The sequence below is a fragment of the Ambystoma mexicanum genome, chromosome 3q (assembly GCF_040938575.1).
Source record: "Ambystoma mexicanum isolate Mex_15411 chromosome 3q, UKY_AmexF1_1, whole genome shotgun sequence".
In the NCBI taxonomy this organism is placed as follows: domain Eukaryota; kingdom Metazoa; phylum Chordata; class Amphibia; order Caudata; family Ambystomatidae; genus Ambystoma; species Ambystoma mexicanum.
The window spans coordinates 759,469,838-759,493,382 of record NC_090926.1 but is presented as its reverse complement, the minus strand read 5'-3'; the positions used below and the strand labels follow the sequence as shown (position 1 = coordinate 759,493,382).

The 23,545-nt window shown below is 47.0% G+C and overlaps 1 protein-coding gene across 3 annotated transcripts in view; it reads left to right on the top strand.

The window, feature by feature from the left end:
• LOC138582953 (uncharacterized) overlaps positions 1–23,545 on the top strand; it is a 1,114,886-nt gene that overhangs the window by 923,490 nt on the left and 167,851 nt on the right. For 2 of the 3 annotated variants that reach the window (XM_069654749.1, XM_069654751.1), the window contains one exon: positions 19,103–19,162. The exons of the other annotated variant lie outside the window; for it this stretch is intronic. In XM_069654749.1, coding sequence (XP_069510850.1) covers positions 19,103–19,162 — 60 coding nt within the window. The remainder of the gene's footprint in view (positions 1–19,102; positions 19,163–23,545) is intronic. 3 annotated transcript variants of the gene reach the window in all.

The following is a 23,545-nucleotide window of genomic DNA, read 5'->3' as shown; positions in this document are numbered from 1 at the left end:
CCCTAATCCCAATAAAACTTCTGCGCCTCTGCCCCAGACCACCCTGCCTCCACCCATTCTACCTATACCCCGCTTCAACTTCACTAAAGTATCCATCCTAGAAGATGAAAAAGTCCTACTTACCCACAAACCCTCTAACTGCCACGGCGACCCCTGCCCAGCACATATCATAAAGATGCTGCACGTAACCTCTCCCCATTCATCGCCAAACTCAAAAAGGCCTCCTTCTCCACCGGCACCATACACAACAACTTGAAACAGTCCTGGGTACCCCCACTTCTTAAAAAACAAACACTTGACCCGTCAATACCCACAAACTATCTCCCTATCACCACAGTCCTGTTTTTGCTTAAAATTCTAGATAAGGTGGCTTCCCTTCAAATCCAACAATATCTGGAATGTAACCACCTTCTAGGAGTACGTCAGTGAGGCTTCAGACCACAACACGGAACTGAAACTGCGCTTATCGACCTTAAAGCACAAATAGCCGCGCTGAGAGACGATGGTAAAACAGCACTATTGCTGCTACTTTGCTACTTGATCTTTCAGCAGCGTTCGACCTGGTGGACCATAAGATTCTATGCAACCACTTGGACTCTGCCGCCCACTTCTCACAAGAAACAATATGCTGGATCCAATCCTTCCTTGACAATAGAACAATGCGCGTCTTCTCACCCTTAACAGCTGCTGACCCCATACTCATCACCTGCGGCGTGCCCCAGGGCTCCTGCGTATCCCCTATCCTGTACAACATCTTCACAAAGCCCCTTTTTGATGATCTAGACGGCCTGGGTATCACCTACACTAATTATGTCGATGATACACAGATACTCATCCCGTTGACGGGCAATTACAACAAGGATTTGGCCTTTGTGCGTAGAGTGTACCTCATCATCCAGGCATGGATGGCATCTCATGGTCTATGCCTGAATGATAACAAAACAGAACTTCTCATTCTCGGCACCCCTGCTAACCTCAACAAACTAGGCCACAACTATTTTAACTTCAAAATAGACAACAACCACATCACAGTAGCCAAGGAGGTCAAAACCCTTGGATTCGAGCTAGACTCCACATTAACCTTCAAAAAACAAGTCAACTCCATGGCCTCAGCTACTGCTTATACTTGTAAGCTAATCAGAGCAGCCAAGCCCTTCCTTTCATCTAACAACTGCATTACCCTAGCAAGAGCCCTGGTTTTATCCAAACTGGATTACTGTAATGCCTTATATGTAGGGAGCAACAAATACATCACCAATAAGATCCAGATTTCACAAAACAATGCCTTGAGAGCAGCCCTAAAAAAGCCCACATCTCTGACCTCAAAAGATCTAATAACTGGCTCTCTACGAAAGACAAAATTCTCCTCAAAACAGCCTCCCTGACACACAAATGTCTCCACCATGCCGCCTCACAATACCTCATAGCCAGATTTACGAGACAATCCTCCAACCGTCACTCGAGAACGGCCAACGCCAACATCCTATCAGTGTCCAGATTTAAACGTGCAAAGACTGGTGGAAGCAGCTTCCCGGTCAAAGCTGCCCAATACTGGAACTCCCTCCGACCTTGAGGGAAGGACTACCCTATCTACGCTTTAGGACCAACCTCATCCAATGGATCAAGGAAAATGACCTCTGACACTCCACTACACTTGGAATACAATGCCTGCCTCGCCTGTACATACTGTATATAATGTTTCACAATGTTTTATGCCGTAGTGTGTAACCTCCCTTTCGAAGGGATTGTGTCCTCCGATGTATTCCTTATCTTTGATAGATCATCTCCCAGCTTGCTGGCCTCGGAAAAAATGTTCAGTAGAGGGCGCTGCGCGTCAACGTCCCTTGAGCCGATGTCCCTCGACAGCCTCCGTATCGGCGCCGACGTCATCACGCGTATAAATAGACTTGCGCAGCGTCCGTTGCTCAATTCCGTTTTTCCGCGCTTCGTGGGGCCTCGGAATATTACTCAGTTCTTCAGTCAAATATACTTCATTATTCCTCGTGAATACCGACTCGTACTCGATGGCTTCCTCACCCGAACCGACGACTCCACGTCCGGCTTCAAAAAATGTCGAGACTGTGGAAAGAAAATGTCGTTGACGGATTCTCACAGGATCTGTCTGTGGTGCCTGGGAATCGAGCACCATTGTTCGGAGTGCGAGGACTGAATGTCCATGACGGCGAAAGCCTTGAAGGAGCATAAGGGGAAGCTCGAGAGAGGTAAGGCAGTTAAAACTTCTTCCAAAGTTTCCTCGGCGGAGTCGAGACATTCGTCTCCTCGCTATCACAAAAGACATTCTCGTTCTAGGTCTCGAAGCAGTTCCCATCACTCTTCGAGATCTAAGCATTCTAAAAAGAGACGTCGAAGATCCCCTTCCTCGTCGTCTTCTTCTTCCGTTTCCCCAAAAGGGTCTCCAGCCCCACAAAACATAGCTCTCAGGCTGAGTGGGAGGAATTCAGGAAAAAGATGCAGAGCGTCTTCGAGAAAGAGGCCTCGACCCCCTCGAAGACTGCTGAGGGTGATACCCTGGGTGAAAGTCCCGAAAAATCAAAACGCTGCGAGTCGCAGCACCCGGCGAAAGAAGCCACTCGAGAGCGTCACAAACCCTCGAGTAAAGGCAAAGTCGAGTCTTTGACGCTGTCGTCGAAGATCCCTTCGACGTATAGATCGGCATCTTCGACGCCGTTATCGAAGGGTTCTTCGACGCACAGGTCAGTCGAGTCGACGCCGAGAAAGGACAAACCCACGGCCACCTCACATCCAGTGGCCATACCCAGAGCCTCGATCACGAGAATGTCGTCGACAACCTGGAGTAGAATTCCGATACTCTCGAGTTCATCGAGGCCTCTACCACCTTTCTCGACGCCTTTTTCGATGGCTTCGAAGCCTTTAACGTCCGCGTCGACGACGTCTATGTTTTCTCAGCCAATCATGACGAATTTGGACCCTTCTGCTCTGGAAATGGGATTTATACCATTTTCAAGACCTGATCACTGCAGAGTCTTATCACCTATTTATGAAGAATGGGAGGATTCGGATCAGTAAAGACCTTTTGATTTGCAGGGATCTGCAACTCCTGTACCAGAGGAATTTACCTCTGAGGAAGGTAGGTTGAAAGACCTCCAAGAATCCATACAGGAAGCAAGTGGGTTGGACACTTCCCCAGAAGTGGCATTTGCCAGACCGGACCCAGGAGAACATGCTGAAACCCGTTATAGAACCTTGATGGCCTGGATAATAGAGTTTATGGGGTGGTCCACACCCTCACCTGATTTTCAGCAAGACGACCTCACAGACATCTTGGTCAAAGGTCCACAGGAGGATCCTGTGGTGCCATTTCATGCGGCATTACAAAGGAGAATATTGGCAAACTGGGAAACACCTGAGGTAATCCCAGCGGTTAACAAAAAATTATCAGCTAAATACAGGGTGTCTTCTGCTGACCCTGAATATTTATCCAAACACCCAACTACGGAGAGTCTGGTTGTTCAGGCAGCTACTTCTTCAGGTAGTAAATCGCCTTACCCTACTGTTCCACAGGACAGGGATGATAAGAGATATGACTCTATGGTCAAAAAAGTCTTTTCGGCATGTAGCATGGCGTTGAAATCCATCAGTGCTACTTGTACACTCGCAAGGTTCAGCCACACACTTTGGGAGTGTGCTTCATCAGCGGCTGACTTCCTCCCGGAGGGAGAAGAAAGGGACGCGCTCCTAAACATCATCAAGGATGGTAAAGACGCTATGTGCGAATCCCTTCAAACTGGCATCGATTCTGCTGACAGCAACAGCAGGGCCATGGTGGCAAGTACAACAACCCGGAGATTTGCTTGGTTGCGAAAGTCTGGCTTTGCTCCAGATGTGCAAAGCAGACTTTTGAATATGCCCTTTGACGGGTCTTCTTTGTTTGGTAAGAAGGCGGATGACAGTTTAGAAAAACTACAAACATCAAAGGCAGCAGCAAAATCGCTGGGAGCTGCAATCCGTCAGACACCATATCGCCCCTCAGGAACCTCGTGGAGAGGTAAGTCCTTTCGCTTCTATTCCGCATTCGGAAGAGACAGAGGACAGCCGGTTCAAAGGGGTTAGAAAAAATTCACCCGAGGGGGACGGGTTAAAAATACAAAAGCCGCAGCAGCAGCAGGTGCCTCTTTACCCTCGGCATCTGCATCAGCCGCCTCCAAACCGCTCTGAGGACTCTACTCACAAGACACCGGTAGGGGGCAGGTTAACTCAACATCTGACGGAATGGCAGGCTATTACGTCAGATGCTTGGGCATTGGAGACAGTTGCCCAAGGTTACTTCCTGCCTTTTCTACGCATCCCTCAGAGTCATCCCCTGGGGAACAGCTCTTTGAAAGTTCCAGATCCGCTCCTCTTACAGGAAACTGTAGACCTGCTAGAGAAAGGTGCCATAGAACCGGTACCTGTAGCGGAGAGGAACAAGGGCTGGTACTCCCCCTACTTTCTCATACTGAAGAAAGACGGAGGACTGAGACCTATCTTGGACTTACGAGAATTGAACAAGTTCCTCAGGAAGGACAAGTTGAAGATGGTAACTCTCTCTCAGGTTCTTAAGGCCCTCCAGCTCCAGGACTGGCTGGTATCTTTGGACCTCCAGGATGCTTATTTCCATGTGCCAATCCATCTCAAACACAGGAAATACCTGAGGGTCACAATTGGCGGCTCTCATTATCAATTTTGAGTTCTGCCATTTGGGCTGACTTCCGCCCCGAGGGTCTTCACAAAGCTAATGTCGGTAGTGCTGCAAGTCTAAGGAGGGAAGGGATTCACGTCTACCCCTACCTGGACGATTGGCTGATCAGAGCTGCATCTCCGGAACAAGCTCAGATTCAGCTAGATTATGTCTGCCACTTCCTTCACAAACTGGGCTTCTCCCTCAATTTAAAGAAGATGATACCATCACAGAGACTCCAGTTCATTGGAGCGGTCCTGGACACTTCCCTGGGAAAAGCCTCGCCACCAGAGGTGAGGGCTCAAGATATTCTGCAGATGGTCACCAAGTTTCAAAATGCCCAACGTCTCCCAGCCTTCGACTTTTTGAGGTTGCTAGGCCTCATGGCATCCTGCATCTTCCTTGTGCCAGAGGCTCGCCAGGGAATGAGATCTCCTCAGTGGGCACTGAGAACTCAGTGGTCGCAATTCTCAGGGAGAATGACAGACCTCCTTCAGGTTCCGGATAAGGTGGCTCGAGACCTTCAGTGGTGGGCCTGCCAGAAAAACATCTTGAAGGGAGAACTGTTTTGGCAACCATGGCCGGAGATAACAGTAGTCACAGATGCCTCACTCACGGGGTGGGGAGCCCATACCAACGACTTGACCATCAGCGGTCGTTGGTCTCCATTGGAGTCCAGACTACATATCAACCTGTTAGAGATAAGAGCAATCAGACTAGCAATGAAGGCTTTTCTGCCATCTGTACAGGGGGAAAAATGTCCTGATAATGACGGACAGCACAGTGGCCATGCACTACCTCAACAAAAGAGGAGGCGTAGGATCACTGTCACTGTGCAGAGAGGCAATGCAGCTCTGGTTTTGGGCAATTCAAGAAGGAATCTCTCCATCGGCAGTTCACCTAGCCGGAGAGAAGAACTTGACGGCGGATGCTCTGAGCAGGCAGGGCACAGTCTCCCATGAGTGGGAACTAGCTCAGGAAGTCCTTCAGGAGATCTTCGCCCTTTGGAGAACCCCTCAAGTGGATCTGTTCACCACCAGTACCAACAGGAAGTGCAATCTGTTTTGTTCAAGGGAATTTCCCCCGAGAGGAGCTCTAGGGGACGCGTTCGTAGTGGACTGGGAGTTTCCGCTCCTGTACGCGTTTCCACCAGTCCCTGTCATTCCTCAAATGATCAGGAGGTTGAGAAGATTCCGGAGGACGATGATCCTAATTGCCCCAGACTGGGCCAGGAGAACGTGGTACCCGGACCTTCTGGGCATGTCCATCTGCCCTCCAATTCACTTCCACTCAAGGAGAATCTTCTCTCACAGAAGGGAGGTCAGGTTCTCCATCCAGACATCAGAACCCTCAACCTTCACGCCTGGCTTCTGAAAGGTTGATATACAAGGATTGGGACCTCCCTGATGACGTCATGGAGGTGTTGCTTTCGGCCAGAAGGCCAGCAACAAAGTCTTTATACCGCTGCCGTTGGAACAAATTTTGCAGCTGGTGTAGAGAAGAGAATATCGACCCCTTTTCATGTGGTACACCAACGGTGTTATCCTTTCTACTCTACTTGGCAAATTCAGGCCTTCAAACTTGGCACTATCAAGTGCTATCTCGCAGCGCTATCGATCTTCAAGCGCACTGCAGAGGAGCCATCGTATTTCAAATTACCCTTAGTAATACAATTTCTAAAGGGATTAACTAATGTCTACCCTCCAAGACCTTTCCAGGTTGCTTTATGGGACTTAAATTTAGTCTTACATTTCCTGATGGGTACTCCTTTCGAACCACTCCACTCTTGTTCACTAAGATTTCTCACCCTTAAAACTGTCTTATTAGTGGCTTTAACATCTGCTAGAAGGGTGAGCGAATTACAAGCTCTATCTTGTAAACCCCCTCATACAATTTTTAATGAAGACAAAGTTGTCCTACAGGTGAAGCCTAATTTCCTCCCAAAGGTGGTTTCTGAATACCACATCACTCAGAAAATTACCTTACCTTCATTCTATCCGCCTCCCCATCCGGGGAAAGAGGAAGAAAGGCTGCATATGCTGGACCCAAGGCGGGCTTTAAGCTTTTACATCAGCAGACTTGCTAGGATTAGGCAAGCAGACCAACTGTTCGTAGGCTACTCAGGACACAAATTGGGACTACCGATAACAAAACAAACCATTTCCAGATGGATTATTTTGGCCATTCTGGAATGTTACAAACTAGCAGGGAAAGAGCCTCCTCAAAATCTTAGGGCTCATTCAACCAGGGGTATCGCAGCCTCCTCGGTCTTCCAAAGAGGGGTTCCGGTTCGAGACATATGTCCGGCTGCCACATGGTCGTCCGCACATACCTTCACAAGATTTTACAACCTGGATTCCTCCTCTAGTCAAGAGACTAGGTTTGGCAAAGCCGTATTACATTCTGTTCATTCCTAAAAGGAAACATGACGTTTTACTCCCACCTCCAATTACACACCACTGCTGTGGGAGTCTATCAAAGATAAGGAATACGTCGGAGGACACAATCCCTTCGAAGAACAAGTTACTTCTTACCTGGTAACGTTCTTTCGATGGGATGTTCCTCTGATGTATTCCTTGTCACCCCTCCCATCCATCCTCGCAGTAATACTTCCCTTGTGGTTGCAGCTTACGCTCCTTCAAGGTCAATAACCAATTCATGTAAAACAACTGTTAACGTCAAAACAGAACTGAGCAACGGACGCTGCGCGTGTCTATTTATACACGTGATGACGTCGGCGCCGATACGGAGGCTGTCGAGGGACATCGGCTCGAGGGACGTCGATGCGCAGTGCCCTCTACTGAAAAAAGTTTCCGAGGCCAGCAAGCTGGGAGATGATCTATCAAAGATAAGGAATACGTCGGAGGAACATTCCATCGAAAGAACGTTACCAGGTAAGAAGTAACTTGTTCTTCTTATGCCTGTATTCTGTACATATTGCCTACCCACAATTTATTGTGTAAAAATTATTGTATAAAATGTATGATCTTGCACAACAATGTAACCGAAGCTGAACAACCCTCTTGATGCCTATAGCGCCCTGATACCCTTGGGTCTGGTGCACATTATAAATATTAAAACAAACAAACAAACGTGACATTGGGATGTTGGTACGCCGATGTGAAGATGAAACGGTTACGTTTTAAAGCATAGCATACATGGTAATTGTGGTGACAATACTGGGTAAACAAAGATGTACATTGGTCAGGGTTGAGTCATTAAAATGATAGACATTTCAGAATTATTCAAGCATGTTTGTTGGTGACACGGTTTGAAGCATAGAAAAAACACAAAATGAACACAAATCATGTCATTAGCAAGGGAAGGAGGAAAGGAGAAAAAGAAAAGTGTTAGATGTTAGATATTGAGGGTGTGGATACTGTGCTGTATGCAGCCAAGGGAGTAATGTTAGATGTAGATATGGTATCCTACCATGTGTTAAGAGAAAAATGTTTTATTTATTTATTTGCATTTGTACAGCGCCAAATGGCCCTTGGGCATCGTGGCGCTGTTAAGGCTTACTTAGTTACATAAGTGCATTAGAAGGCATACATACATGCATGTTGCTTCATATGATTCCAATAAGAGCTTAACAGTAGTTACATAGATTGGTGGGCAAGTATATGGTGACGGCCACATCTTACACAGCGGCAGCCACATACAGTTGCGAGGTCAGTATCGGTAGGTAAGAGCATGGTGTCAGCCACATGTTGCATGGTGGCAGTTACAAGCATTTGCGTGGTCAAAGATTAGTGTGCACATACAGGTACCGGCCAAAAGTTGCGAGGCAGCAAACAACACATATATGCATGGACAAAGTCAAAGGGTAAGTGCGTGGTGCTCGGCACAGAATACAGAGGAGGCAAGCTACATATGGGCGCATGGTTAGTGTCAACATAGAATAGCATGGGGCCAGTTCCGTATTGGACAGTGGCAAGTGCATACTAGTACATAGGTTTCCAATCAACGGCCAATAATGTGGAGCTAAACTCAAGGTATGGTGGGCAACTACATACACTTACTGGGGTAGGTGAAGCGGGGATGGCACAGGTGGCTAGACGGGAGGTGAGAGGGAGGTGGTGTACAGACATACAGGGGGGGAAGGAGGGGAGAGGTGTACATGCATACAGGGGGCAGCGGAGGAGTTGTAAATGCATACCGGGGGCAGCAGGGGGAGGTGGGAGGTGTTACGCATACAGGGGGCAGCGGGGGTGAGAGGGGAGGTGTACAGGTATACAGGGGGAAGCAGGGGGTGGCGGGGAGGTGTGCATGCATACAGGGGTAGCGGGGGGTAGGGGAAGGAGTACATGCATACAGGGGGCAGCAGCGGGGTGGCGGGAGTTGTACATGCATACAGGGCGCAGCGGGAGGTGTACAAGCATACAGGAGGGTGCGGGGGGTGGTGGGGGGAGGTGTACAGGCATACAGGGGGACAGGGGTGGTGGGGTGGTGGGGGAGGTGTACATGCATACAGGGGATAGCGGGGGGTGGAAGAGGTGTACATGCATACAGGGGGCAGGCTCTGCTGATTAACAACCTGTGGAGTACACATACAGGGGTGGTGGTAATGTACCTGTGTGGCCCAGTGGTTCTGGGATGGATGATTGAGTTATGACCAAGGATCCTTGTGGCGTAGTTGGATGAATGAGGGTCCGTTAGTTGGCTGAGGCTTGATGTGCCTAGAATGGTGGATCCAGAGGGTCCGCCTGGGGGTGAAGTGGGAGGCATGTGTGCATGCCTGATTCCTTGATGTTAGGGTAAGATCCTGTACTGTCCAGCCTTGTCTGAGGAGTGATGGCCTGGCGGGTTGAGAACGGCCTGTGGGCCGGTGGTGGAAGTAATTGGAACGCAACCCTCCTGGGAAGGGATCAGTGGCTTTGGGCCATGTGTGAGGGTCAAGAGCGGAGAATATGCCGTTGGGGAGAGTGTCCTGGGTCGCCATGGCGGTACAGCGAGTAAGAAGGCACAACTGTGTAGAGCGAAGGCTGGAGACAAGGAGCTTAGTGTGGGGGTGAATCAATAGGGTGGGGTCGATAGGGCCGTGCCATGGCGGGTGGTAATGGACAAAGGCACTTCATGGCAGTAATGTGTACTGCAAGCGTGAAATCTATGGCGCAAGTGATGTTAGATTTTGATGCCGGGCCGCCCTCTTTTATTGCATTATAAATAGTCTGTGTGGTCTCTCGTGATTGGCCAGTCAAGTGCTCAGTGCTGATTGGCTGAACGTGTAACATTGAGGGGGTTAAGCTGGCTGCAGCGTTGTAGTCTTTTCGTGTGAAACTAATCAGTCAGTATTTCGGGGCTAGAGTGTTGGTTAAAGAATAACGAACAAATGTTGCGCATGATTGACGAAAAAGTGTGTACATGGTTGGCAATCCCCAAATAAGGTGTGATTGGCGTTGTGGATGATAGTTGGTCACTGGGGTTGGGGGCATGCAGCAGTCAAGGAGTGCCTAAATCTGACCATATTTGCTTGGTGTGTAACCCGAGAAGGCACTGCTAGTAGTGTGCATGTTAGTTAGTGGCTTAGTCACCATCAACAGATGGGTAATCCCAAAGCATTAACCATATTTGAGTTGCTCCAAGAAGGTACCACCAACAAGCAATTGCAGACTCGGCAAGACACAGGGATGACCTCACCACGGATGCTGATGCTGGACTGGGGGTCACAAGCACCAGCCATAATTTCTAGGATGTAGTGCTAGGACCGATAGAACTGATCTGGATGCAGCGGTACTCCAATAAGCAATTGCAGATCCAACAAGACACAGGGATGACCTTAGCCTAATAGCCTCAAAAGGGAGATACTGTGACCTCGACAGGCACTGGAAGGTCATCAGGAACAGGATCTCCCTCCAATCTACACAGACACTCAAACACACCAATATTCTAATTCTATCCTCTGCATCAACAAACAATAGAATGCAGCTATACCCCTTGATTAATTTGGCTTAACTGCACACATACTCATACAACTCCATGATCAACCCAACAGTCTTTAGAATGCAGCTATGCCCCACAAAATCGGCCTAGATGCACACATAATCCCATTCACAAACTCCACCGGCGCCAGAATGCAGCTACCCAAGTCCCAATTGGCCTTACTGCACACATTTTCCTGATCCCACGCAACCACTGTACCACTCCTAGCACGTGAATGCAGCTACATACCATTTAATCCACCTTGGCTGCACTACCGAGTGCAACCAAGCACTATTTACTACACTACTCTCTCCACTGACCTGGACAACGGTCCTTGAGGGCGTTCAAACCACAGCACTATTGAATCATACCAATGGTTTAAAGCGCTATACAAATGCCCAATAACATAAAATGACAGTGAACATTTGATGTAATCTGCACTCATGGCAGTGAGATTGGGACAGCATCACCTCTCAAAGCAGTAATGTTGTACAGAGCTTTCCACTCATGGGATGTGATGGTTTGACAGGCTCTTTAATCATGATCATGAGGAAGTGTAAGGCTCTCTCATTTATGGCAGTGGGGGCTTGTAAGGCCCTCCCGCCATATGCCGTGAGGGATTAGGGCACTCTCTGCTTAAGTGAGTGAGAGGAACAAAAGAATTCATCTGTCAGAGGAGGCAGGCCATGGCAGGCATTCCCTCAGATGGCAGTAGGGTCATCTCCCTTCGGTGACAGTATGGAGTTATGGGCTCTCCCTCCCAAGGCAGTGAGGCAGTGGTAGGTTATGCACCGTGGGTGTGGTGGTCACTCCACACATGGGGGTCAGCATATAGGACGTCTTAGACCTTTGTGTTTGTGTAGAGTCTTCACTTATTGGTGTCTTGGTGGTGGCTTTCATGCACTTGTGGTTCCTTCAGAAGCAAGGTTTTTTTTTAAAACAATGTTTATTGATTTTATTTCAACAAACATCACAAACCAAACTTACAGTGCATATAAAAACCTTTCAAATACACATCGATTAATTGCGTCCACTGTTTCGCCCATTCCCTCCCACCCTTCTGAGCCTACTCCCTTTCATGTGCTATTTCGTTGTCTTGTAATATGGATTCCATTTCAATGGTTTCTGTTGGTTCCTGGTCACTCAACCTGTCTTGCGTGGGCCCAAATAATGCAGCTATTAGTTGCTTCCAAGCCATCAAGGTATCAGCCTCCCCCCTCCCCCAGCGTTGCTTGCTTCCTGCCATACAGTAGTTTCAGCCTCCGTCCATTTCTGTAGGTCTTTCCACCATACTTCTATTCTTGGGGTATGGTATACCTTCCACCCCATAGCAATTCTCCTCTTTGCAAGTACATACGGCAGGTCTTTCAGTTTACTCACATGCTTGAGTTTACGTGGACTAGGAAACCCTCCTATCAGGCAAGCCCACACTGTATCCACCACTATTTTGATCCCTTTTTCTTCCATCCTATGTGCTATTTCTCCCCAAAATCTCTCTATTACTGGACATGACAAGAACATGTGTACCATTCCAGCGTTTTCTTCATCACATTTCGGGCATGATTGTCGTCCTATGTTTTTAAATTTGGCTATCCTTTGGGGAGTCATATACGCCCTATGAGTTATATATAATTGTATCTTCTGTAGTCTTGCGTTTCTTGACACTTTTTTGTGGTATCCTTGGGCTCGTTCCCACATCCCATCACTCATTGGGGCACCCACTTCCTCTTCCCAATCCTGTCTCAGTTGTATCACTTTCTTCCCCACTTTGGACATCATCAGCTCATATATTCTGGATATCTCATGTCCCCCCTCTGCTGTGTCATATATAGTATCTATGGTGGTGTCCGGTTCATCTTCTAGTACTACTTCGGACCACGTCACTTTGATTCGCAGCACTACCCTATGGTACGTGATATACTGTCCCATATGTGACCCAGTTTCCTCCCTCAGCCCCTCAAAGTCCCTTATGCTACCTTCTTGCCACACATTGCCCATTGTTGCTATTCCCACCGGTTCCCAATGCTTTCTGATCATCAGTCTTAGTTGCTTTTCTTTTCCCACCAGTGCGACTAATGGCACTTGTGGGGAACACGGGGATGGATTCTCCATCATCTGACAGGCTCTACGCCATATCTCCCACCCGAGTATCATCAATTTTGGGTGGCCTTCCATTTCAGACCTGGGCAACCACATCATCTCTTTTAGGAAATATGGGGCACAATCCTGTCGGAAAAGCCTGGATTCTGAGGTTGATACTTCAGAGAGCCATTTAGCCACATATTGCAGTTGACTTGCTATGTAATAAACTTCATAATTTGGCAGTTTTATACCCCCTTTCTCGTGTGAGTTTTTAGTTTCCAAAGGGCCACTCTGTTCCTCGTCCCGTGCCAGAGGAATTCCCTACATATGCTCTCTAACCTGGCAAAGAACCGCCTGGATATCAGGTATGGATTTTTCCTAAATAATGTAACAATCTCGGCAGAACAACCATTTTAAGCATTGCCCCTCTTCCCATCATCGCCAAGGGGAGCTTCACCCAGAACTTCATACTATTTTCATATTCTTGATGGCTTTCTCTGTGTTGTATTGATGCTCTGCTTCTACCGTATGGCATATGTTTATCCCATGGTATCGAAACGTGCTGACCTCCCATGGTATCTGCAAAACTGGTAACTGTTCAAATGTGATCCCTACATATCTGCCCAATGGGAATATACAGGATTTTTGGGGGTTCACAGCTATGCCTGAAAACTTTACAAATCTCTCCATCACTTCCAGGACATCCTGGAGGTTTTCTTCCAGGTAGCGTAAATACAGCAACATATTGTCAGCATATAAAGAGATTAAATGCGACTCACCTTTTATGGTAATGCCTATTATGTCATATTGTTTTCTCAGGTAAATCGCCAGGGGCTCTAGGGCCAGGATATACAGCATGGGGGACCACAGGCATCCTTGCCTAGTCCCTCTGCTGAGCCGCCACCTCTCTGATATTACTGCTCCTGTTTTGGCCCTGGCCAACGGTGCGCTATATAATAGTTCAGCCCATCTGAGGTATCCCCGGCCCTATTCCGTAGTTGGTCAGGGCCGCAATTAGCCATGGCCATTTGACCGAGTCAGGGGCTTTTATTGCGTCCAGTGATACTATTGCCATCTCGCCCGCATCCCCATTTGCGTGTTCGATGACTTGATGGAGTCGCCTGAGATTGTTGGATATGTTCCTGTTCGGGACATAACCGGTCTGGTCAGGGTGTATCAATTTATCAATGACCCTCCGCATCCTGTTTGCTAAGACGGCTGTTAATATTTTACTGTCTTGGTTCAACATTGATAGGGGTCTATGTGAGCCACAATCCTGGCCACACTTATTGGGTTTGGGGAGTGGTATGATAATCGCCTCTCTTAGGGACTCCGGTAATCTACCAACTTCATATGCCTCATTTAGCATCTCTAAGAGCGGGGGAAGTACTTCATTTTTGTACATTTTATAAAATTCACTAGGGAGTTCGTTGGCCCCCGGTGTCTTGCTGGTGGGTAGCTGTCTTACTACCTCTTCCAATTCCTCTAGAGTGATCGGAATGTCCAGCTCCTCTCGCTCTTGTGTGCTAATTTTCGGCAGTCCAATATCCTCCAGCGTTTCTCTTATTTGCTTGCTATCATTTTCCTCTACATCTCCATACAGGAGGCGGTAATAATCTGCAAACTCCTGATTAACTCCTTCTTGGGTGTCTACTTTGCACCCATCTCCCTTAACTACCGTTTGAATTGCGGGTCTAGGGGTCTCGCTTTTATATAGCCACGCTAGGTCTCTCCCTGGCTTGTCCCCACCTGCGTGCTGCCTCTCTATATACTTTTTATAGTTGAGATTGCACCGCTCTCCCAGTACCCTACGTATTTCTGCTGCAGCCTGAATATTACCTCATTATCCTCCTTGGTATTACCTCCTCTTCTTAACGCTATTTCTAGCTCTGTTTCTGCATCTTGTAGTTCGACTAAGATCCCTCCTTGTAATCCCTTGGACTTGGCTATAGCTAGCCCCCTTACTACCACTTTAAAGGCTTCCCAGAACGTGCCCGCTGTCTCACACTGCCAGTGTTGATCTCAAAATAGCTTATTTCCTCTCTCAAGTCCTCCCTAAAAATAGTATCTTTCAGCGCCTCTGCTCTGAGGCGCCATGTCGCTATCCTCGCTCTCGGGGGTGGTATTGCCACACTAGTATCAGTGGCGAGTGGTCTGAAAGGACCCTCGCTTTATATTCTGGCTGCGCTATTTCTGTCATTAAGTCTTGTGTGACAAACACATAATCCAGCCTGGTGTGTAGGTCCTGGGGGGCTGAGTAGTGAGAGTATTGTCTAACTTGTGGATGGTGCGACTTCCATACATCCTCATACCCGAAATCCTTTAGCAATTATTGCAGTGTCCTAGCAGCTGGATTGGGTCTCTCTATTTTATTATCTGATCTGTCTAGTTTCAGGTTTAACACACAGTTAAAGTCCCCTCCCCAGATCGCTGCCTCCCCTAAACTCCTGCCGAGTTTAGTATATAGGGTTCTGAAATATGCCGCTGTGTCCTGATTCGGGGCATATGCGTTTATAATACATATTTCTTTGTTTTCCACCAGCCCTTTTATTATCACCATCCTTCCGTCTGCCCGAACTGTGGATTGCAATAGCTGATACGGGACATGCGGTGCCACCCAGTTAATCACCTCTCTAGCATAGGCTGAATACTTTGCACCTACTAAGGTCCCTCTCCACTTCTTCCGGACCACCTCCAGCTTTTCTCGCATGAGGTGTGTTTCTTGTATCAAGGCTATGTCTGTTTTCTGCCTACGCAGATACATCATAATCTTATTCCTTTTTAAATAGCTATTGAGCCCCCTCACATTCCATGTAACTACTTTAAGGTCTCCCATTACACAATAGGTTCCCGCTCCTCCCTCCACCAATCCAGTCCATGTCTAGGTTCCTCCTCTCTTACATGCAGGCTCGTTCTCCAATAAAAACTCCTCACATTAAAGCTCCCCTTAACTATAAGCACTTCAACTTCTCCAACACTCCTACCCCTACCCTTATTTAACTGTTACCCAGCTACATGCCTGGATCTCAGGAACCCCCGCATCTAGCCCTTTTCCAGCAATTGCTGTACTCCCGGCTCAGCAGGGTGATATCGCCTTAGTGGCAATCCTACTACTCTACTTTCCGGGGGTGGACTTACTCCATTTTATGACTCCTGTTCTGTTAATCCGGTTAAGCACACTAAGCGCTACCTATGCGGTTTTTGCAATTTATATTCTAGTCCAATGCGTTCAAATGTCACGTGATACCAATCCCAGCTACTATATTCCTAGCCCCGTTATGTCAATTAGTTCTACATTCTTTGCCCCTGGTCTCCTCCCCCGCCTTTTATCATACATGTCTTTTCATTCACTTATTGTGTTCCTCTCGACCTTGTCGCTCCGGGCAGCCATGTGCATCCAACCATGCCACCACCTCCTCCGGAGTGTCAAAGAAGTGCGCTTTACCTTTATGTATGACTTTGAGCTTTGGGCGATACAGAAGCATATTTAAATCCGGCAGTGTGCAGTCTCCTCTTGACCGCGACATAGCTATAGCGCTGCCTCTGCACCATCATGGTATAGTCCAGGTATGCTGTAATGGTTGTTGACGCCCTTTTTATCGTCCCTCCTTTCCAGAAGAATTCCAAGATCTTCTCTCTGTCTCTATAGTTCAGGATCTTTGCTATGATCGCTCGGGGGGGGGGCTCCAGGTTGCGGTTTCCTCATCCGGTCCCTGTGCGCACGTTCGATTGCAAACCCCTGGGAGAGCTAACTAGCCCCGATTTCTTGTATAATCATTCTCCACGTAGTCCGTGGGGTCTTGGCCTTCTTCCACCTCCGGCAGGGCGACCACGCGTATGTTATTGCGTTGCGCTCTTCCTTCGGCCTCCTCCGCTTGATTCGCCAGGTTGGCCACCTGTTCTTTCAGTATGTGGACTTCTTTGGGATTACTCGTGCTAGTATCCGTATGGGTTTTCACCGCGCTTTCTAGGCCACTCGTTCTTTCCGCAAGTGCTCTCATATCTTGTCTCAGCAGATTGACCTCTATCCCCACTGAGTCTATTTTCGTTTCCAGTGCGGTCCTCAGGTCTGCCATCACTATTCCCCACAAGGTTTTCAATTCCGTGATAGCCGTTAGGATCAAGTGGTTCTCTCGCGGTGTAGCTGCGTCTGCAGGTACCGGGTCACCGCCTTGAGCTGGGGTTCTGGGCGGCTGTTGCGCCTTTGCAAAAATGTCCATTGTGGGTTGCTTGCCCTTGGTTTTACCTCCCTTGGCAGACATTATTCACCCCGTGGTACCTCGGGCCCGCACTCCCAGGTGGTCCGCTGGTTACACTTCCCCTAGGTTCCCTTAAGCTGTTATAAGTGTCCGCGCCCCCTGTTGATCGCTTTCCCAGGCAATGTCCTTGCACTCGATCTTGAACTGTGCTTGCTGCGGTTATACTTGGGTCCCACGCCGCGCCAGGCCTGTGCGTCAGCTTATCCACCCTACCACTCTTCACAATGCATTTGTCTGTGGCTTTCCTTTGTTCTTGTATCCCTTTCCGTTACCTTTGCTTGCTGTGCTTGCACCACTCTTTATGTGCCTCCACCCGGGGGGGGGGGGCCTTGTCCCGGTGTTTCTGCACACTTTGGGGGATACCTGTGCTCAATGGTCCTCAGAGGGGGGGGGGGATCCAGTTCTATTCCAGTGCTTCCTCGTGGGTTTGTGTATAGCGTCAAACCACTGACAGGTGGACCTTTCAGCACTTATTGTACCTTAGCGTGGTGCTACGCGCAATATGGCATTTCGGCTCTGCCTGTCTTTTTTGGGCAGCGTGTAGTAAGCATGTAATTGGCCTGTATCTCTCCTCTCATCCGGCCCGTATAGTTCTCAGAGTTGCTTAAGTCTTCTCCCCCACTTCATCTTCTTCTTTATTTCACTGTCTTTGACCACCCTCCCCCTCTTACAGAGCTTACTTCTTCCTGTATCTTGTTTCTTTGAGGACAATCAGCCTAATGTTATCCGATGTATTCCTCTTGTCCTTCAGTGCTATGTCGTGTATCATCAATCCAGATCTGTCTTTGTAGCTTGTTGGCAATGTTGTTTAACTATATGTGTGCTTCACCACTGCCGTTCCCAGCACCGGGGGCGAGCACCTGGCTTAGCCCCCAGCACGTTCTGAGGCTTTGGAGAGCGTCTACTGTTTATTATCCAAACCCTCTCCTCAGGCCTCGCATCCAGACCCCTCTCCCCAGTAATATACGCTTGTCCTGTACCGGCAATTAGTGTTTGTCCTATAGCATGCCCACTGGCTGTGTGTCTGCGCCTCCCGGGTCTCGCCACTTTTAATATTGTTGACCGCAGGCTCCGGACTCACCGCTACTTTAACTGATGACTCTGCCTGCCCGATGCGCTCCATGCAGCTTCTGTTTGGCAAACCGCCTCGCTTTCACTGGGGGCTAGTCCTGCTGTCCTCGATGCCGGGCCGGTCTCTGCACACTCCGCCTCCGCTCGGTGCGCTCCCCAGTGAGCATCTGTATGCCCAATCGGTCATACCGCTCAGGCTATCTCGCAAGCCGCATTAGCGGGCATACATGCCCCGCTTTCCTCGTCCGCTCGGGGGCCCGCACTCCAACGCTGCCACAGCTGGTCGTATTTACACGGCGGCTTGCTGGCTGTCCTCCGCCCTTTCCGCAGCATGCTCCTTCACTGCTCTCGTCGGCACCGGGATCCCTTTGTCTTGGGTAGCCGCCATCTTGTTGTTGTTGCCACGGCTCGCGACCCGAGATACAAAGTGTCTTATTACTTCTTATCTTGGCACAATTTGCTCGCTGATGGTGACTTACTGGTCTCTCCTCCTTCACGCACTTTTGGTGCTATTTTAGGACTTCAATCTTAAGTATGGCAGCATACGCTTCCTCGGATCATCTGACAGATCACAGAGATTTCTGGAGTTGCAGCCTACTCCATGGCTGCCAAGCCACGCCCCTCCTTCAGAAGCAAGGTTGTTGTGTAAGCCTCCCTGGATTCTTCTAATGCTTCATACCTGTGCTGGGATAGGTGAGAAACAGATTGAATTTCACAAGTCGGTGTAAGATCTTATCTCGGGAGCTGAAACTATGCTCTTCTTCCTTTTAGGTATGGGCAAGCTTGTTACTCAGTTCATCAGACCATATATGATTATCCTGTTAGGATAAGCAAATCAACCAATCAATAAATAAATGAAAGCCTTGTAGGGTCCTAAATTATACAACTTTCATAATGCTAAAAGGCCGAAAACTGTGATATTGCCCTATTGTAAGAACAAGTAGGCATTATTTCCAGGCAGTTACCATGTACCATTGTTATGCAGAAATACTCTACTACTGAATTGTTAAATATGTGTGGCTTCGGAGCCAGTGTTATGCTTTCACAGTTTAATTTCTGTGTTTTACAGGAGGTCATGTTCGATGTGAAAGAAACAGAAATAATTATTAAGGCGAAAACACCATCTCAGGTGAGCAGCAGCTGTTCCTGTTACTATAGCCAGTGAGTGATTTAACAGTTGTCTCAAATGATGCAATTAGGCCACAGCAACTGAGAACCAAAATGTCCACCAGGTAAAAGTAATCAAGAATAAAACCCAATATACCTTGAAGAATTTAAACTTTCATTAGATTAAACATATTGAAACCCAAGATCAATACTAGAAAAAACTGAGATCCAAACATTCTACCAGAAACCAAAGCCTCCAACAGACAAACCAAACCATTCACAATGAAAACCAGCCAATAGGTAATGCTTTCACCATTTTAACCAATCTATATCAATATCATCCACCAGGCCAAACCGAGTATTAAATCATCCAACTGAAATAACCGAGAACTGAAGACTGAGTGAAGTTGGCATCCATTTTTCTCCAAAAAGATTTAAGAGATGGGAAGGGATTGATGCAGTTAAAAAGCAGGACTGTACCAAAAAATGGTTGTCTGAGCTGCTTGCTCCACATTTCAACAATGTTAATTAGGAGGACTCCCCCTCCAACCACACACCCCCATTCTGAAAGGTAACACTCTGGATTTTTGAACCTATACTCTGCAAAAAATTAAAACATTTTAAGCTTCTAATTGACCTATTTTCCAGACTGTGTGACAAGCCAAGGAAACTCAGCCGGCCCGCCTTCTTTGCAATCTTTTTTTTGTAATATAAATGTAATAGGCATTTTATTCACACAAGAAAGTTAAAAGAATAAATGAACAACTGTTGAGGAATGCATTGCTAAAAATAAACAGTTCCAACACCCATCCATGCCAATTTACCCCACTTTCTCACCCTCCTACCCACTTTGCCAGAGCCCCAACAGTATGAGTATGTGCAAGAATGAAACACCATATGCTTATTAAACTAGGGAGAGAGAAGAGACTCATATTAGGCCTGTTCTGTCTGCCTGGATGGTTCCTTTTATTAATGAGATTTGCTGTGGCCTTGTTTGTTAAATTCTTTGTAGAGGCTGTTGGGGAAATGTTTGCAGTTTCTCATCACTGCCACCTTATATTAACAAATATCAAGATTAACCATTGGCTTTGTTAATTATTCAGCTCCTCCGAGACCTTCCAAATCCCCAGAAGGATACAGGCAAATTCAACCCAGGACATCAGACAGCTTTATAGCTTTGTCTCAGAATTTCTTCACCCGTGGTATGCCATAATATGTGCTAGAGGGAGCAAGTTTGCTCAACCTTAGAGGATACCAATAAGTTATATGCAGCAATCCTTAGGTGATCACAGGCATGTTAGCATCTTTGAGGCTCAGTGACCATGCATTCGGATAACCTTCCAATGCTTCATCAAAGATGTGGTGTCCCAAGCCTGCTTACTGGGCCTTTTTCATGTTAGAAAAGGGATTTCTCATTTTCATTATGAGGGAGGAGCATGCCCAAGAAGTTGCCCACCTCTTTAGGGACAAAGAAGTTCAGAAAAATCTCATATGGAAATTCTTTGGGGTTAGGGTTCTCTGCATCATTCAGCAGGGGAAAAAAGAAGGGATACAATTGGAGATACTTCCAGAATTTTTTTGGCAAATGGAAGGAGGAGCTTATGTGTCAGTTCTGGAAGCATTCATCTAGTCACCTTAACCCACTAGTCTCCCCCACTCTTGCCAGTTAAATTGTTTTTGATTTATCCGAAAATGACTGTGCTGCCAAAGGGGTGGCGACGAACATCAAGCCCACTGGAATGCTCTTCCCTCTTGTGATCTTACTCCTCACTTCTAGAGTGTGAAAGGATCGCAGTAAGAGTTAGGTGCATGAAGCTTTGGCTAAATTAATGTAGTGATGAAGAGGGATGGAAGAGGGATTCCTTGAATATAGGTATATGCAAGCCCCTGATAAAGCTCCTGCAATAGTTCACTTAGTTGAAATGTGGAAAGAAACATGTAGCGTAGGCCTAAGGGAAATTGTATACCATCTTTTTCCTACAATTTTGTATAGCAGTGTTAGGGCATCCTTTTCCGACATAATAGTTTTTCTGAATTCTTCAGTATAATGTGCCACAAAGGTTGTCCTGTCTTGAATGTGGGTGCATTAAACATACTTAGAATCAATGATTGATTGCGCTAGACACTTTAAAAAAGAATGTATGGGCATAAATGAGTATGAGCAGAGTGTATTTATTACGTTTGCAGTGATTTGATGTTTTGTCTTACAATTGTACTATTAACAATTTTATATGTTTTTGTGTTTATACTTTTTTGTGTTTCACATACAGGGTTGATGAATTGATGATGATTTTATGTGACTATTGAATGAATGTATGTTCCATTGTATTATAATAATAATAATTAAAATAGTGTGTTAGCAACTGAGTAGTTTCCAATTATGCTAATGGGTTGTGTGTTGTTGCAGTATTTTATACCAGGGGTACCCACTTGTGTCTAACCCTGGGGTCTCTTTCAAGTGTTTGTGATTTTTCCTAGCAGTTGCCCCCACCTTTAGGGACCATAAGGGTCACATCCTCAGTAAGAACTAGATGGAATACACTGGGGAAAACTGGTCAGAGCATCACAGAAGACAAGCACACAATGTAGTAGACCCCTACAATGGACAAAAAGTGGACTTTCTACCTTGCAACACTCATTTGGAATAGTATCATCAAAAGTGTTTACACATTTGCTATTGGTGGTGGCAGCACATCTACACAGACAAGCATTACATGTGTACCCATATTTAGATGATTGGCTGATAACTGGAAATAGTGCCTCTCATTGCAAAGTGCACACAAAGACCAAAGTGCAACTACTGCACCATCTGGAACATAATAAAACTGGTATGATGGCATCATGCATTAACCTAGTGCCATATGCTCTCCTATACATGAGACTCATGGAATTGACGCTCAATGAACAGCTGTCAAGAGCGACGTGGGGGTTGGGAAGATCTAATGGTTGTGACACACAAGGACATAGAGCCACTACAATGGTGGAACAAGGAGAATCTATTAAAGCAGCAAGTGACAGTGGCGCCTGGTGAACTTTTCCATTGAAAGACATAAATATTTCTAGCAAATGTGCTCATGGGATCAATCTAGGTGAGGGGGACACAACCATTTAAGAGGCGTTTGGAGGTGCTATTTATCCTTTCTCTCCCTGAGAACTGTGATCAATCTGAAAATGTTGTCCCTTCTCGCTAGATGGGTGCCACCCCCTTTGAGGATAGGGAGGTGAGCCCGCTACGCAAGACACTCCTTAGGGGTCTGAGCAAGTGGGACCACACTGGGAGTGACCACCCTCTTGGGGACAAGGACTCCCATTCTAGCATGGAACTCCCTGTCCAAACCACCCTTTCTTCATATATGGGATATCTGAAAAACCGTTGCATTCCCTTTTTCAACTTTTGAGAGACAGATGAATACGTCATCCGTAGCTACTGCCCCGCCCCTGGCCCAATACTGCACAGGTGAGAAGCATTATTTACTAAGACAACGTACCATCCTTAACCCAGGCAGGTACAGCAGGAGATGGACACAATTTAAGCTGAAGATGGCACGAGTAAAACCAAACTAACGTTGCGACATTACATATGCATGCATTAGACACGGAGCAAATGTGCACTCGACACGACGAACACTAAGTAATATATGCATTTATACATGAAGAATATTAACATGGCACCCACAAGACATGAAGAACACTAACATAAGTAATGTATTAGCTGAATGCAACATGAACGACACGCGACGATAGCTCACTAACATAGAAAACACAACAGTAATGGGCAACCCTCTTTTCCAAAATGGAAGCCACAAACCGCTTCTAATTAAACAGGAGGCCTCAAAGCTTCATGAGAACTCAAGATGCTGAAATCACAGAAATACAGATCTGTGCAGAGCCCAGGTAGTAGCCGGTAATCAGAGCCAAGGTTACTGAGAAATTAGGGAGGGTCGGAACGTTGCATTGAAAGCACGAAAGAGCAATTCCTAGGACATAAGAAGAATACTTCCCATCTAATGAAAGTCTGGAAGAGCACAACAAATGGCCCTTGTGAGCCAGGTGCGAGCAAACCATAAACCTAAGAAGACCCCACAATGAATAACTCAAGAGTGGCCTCAGTGGTAAAAGGAACAATAAGACTTGCACTAATATTAGCTAAAATCTTAATAAATGCAGTGTGAAATTATTCCAAACGCAATCTCCTCACACGTGACTGATTTGGAGAAAATTGTCTAATCATTAGACACCTGCCTTACTCCTCACTCATCTCCCCGGACATGAGATACCACACAAGGCCAACTATAAAGAGATCACCATGGCTGATGGCCTGGAAATGAGGGATGGTATTTTCTTTGATTGAAGGGAAAGCAGTCCATGGACCTCTCTCCCCTAGTCCTGTCCGGCTCATGTCTTG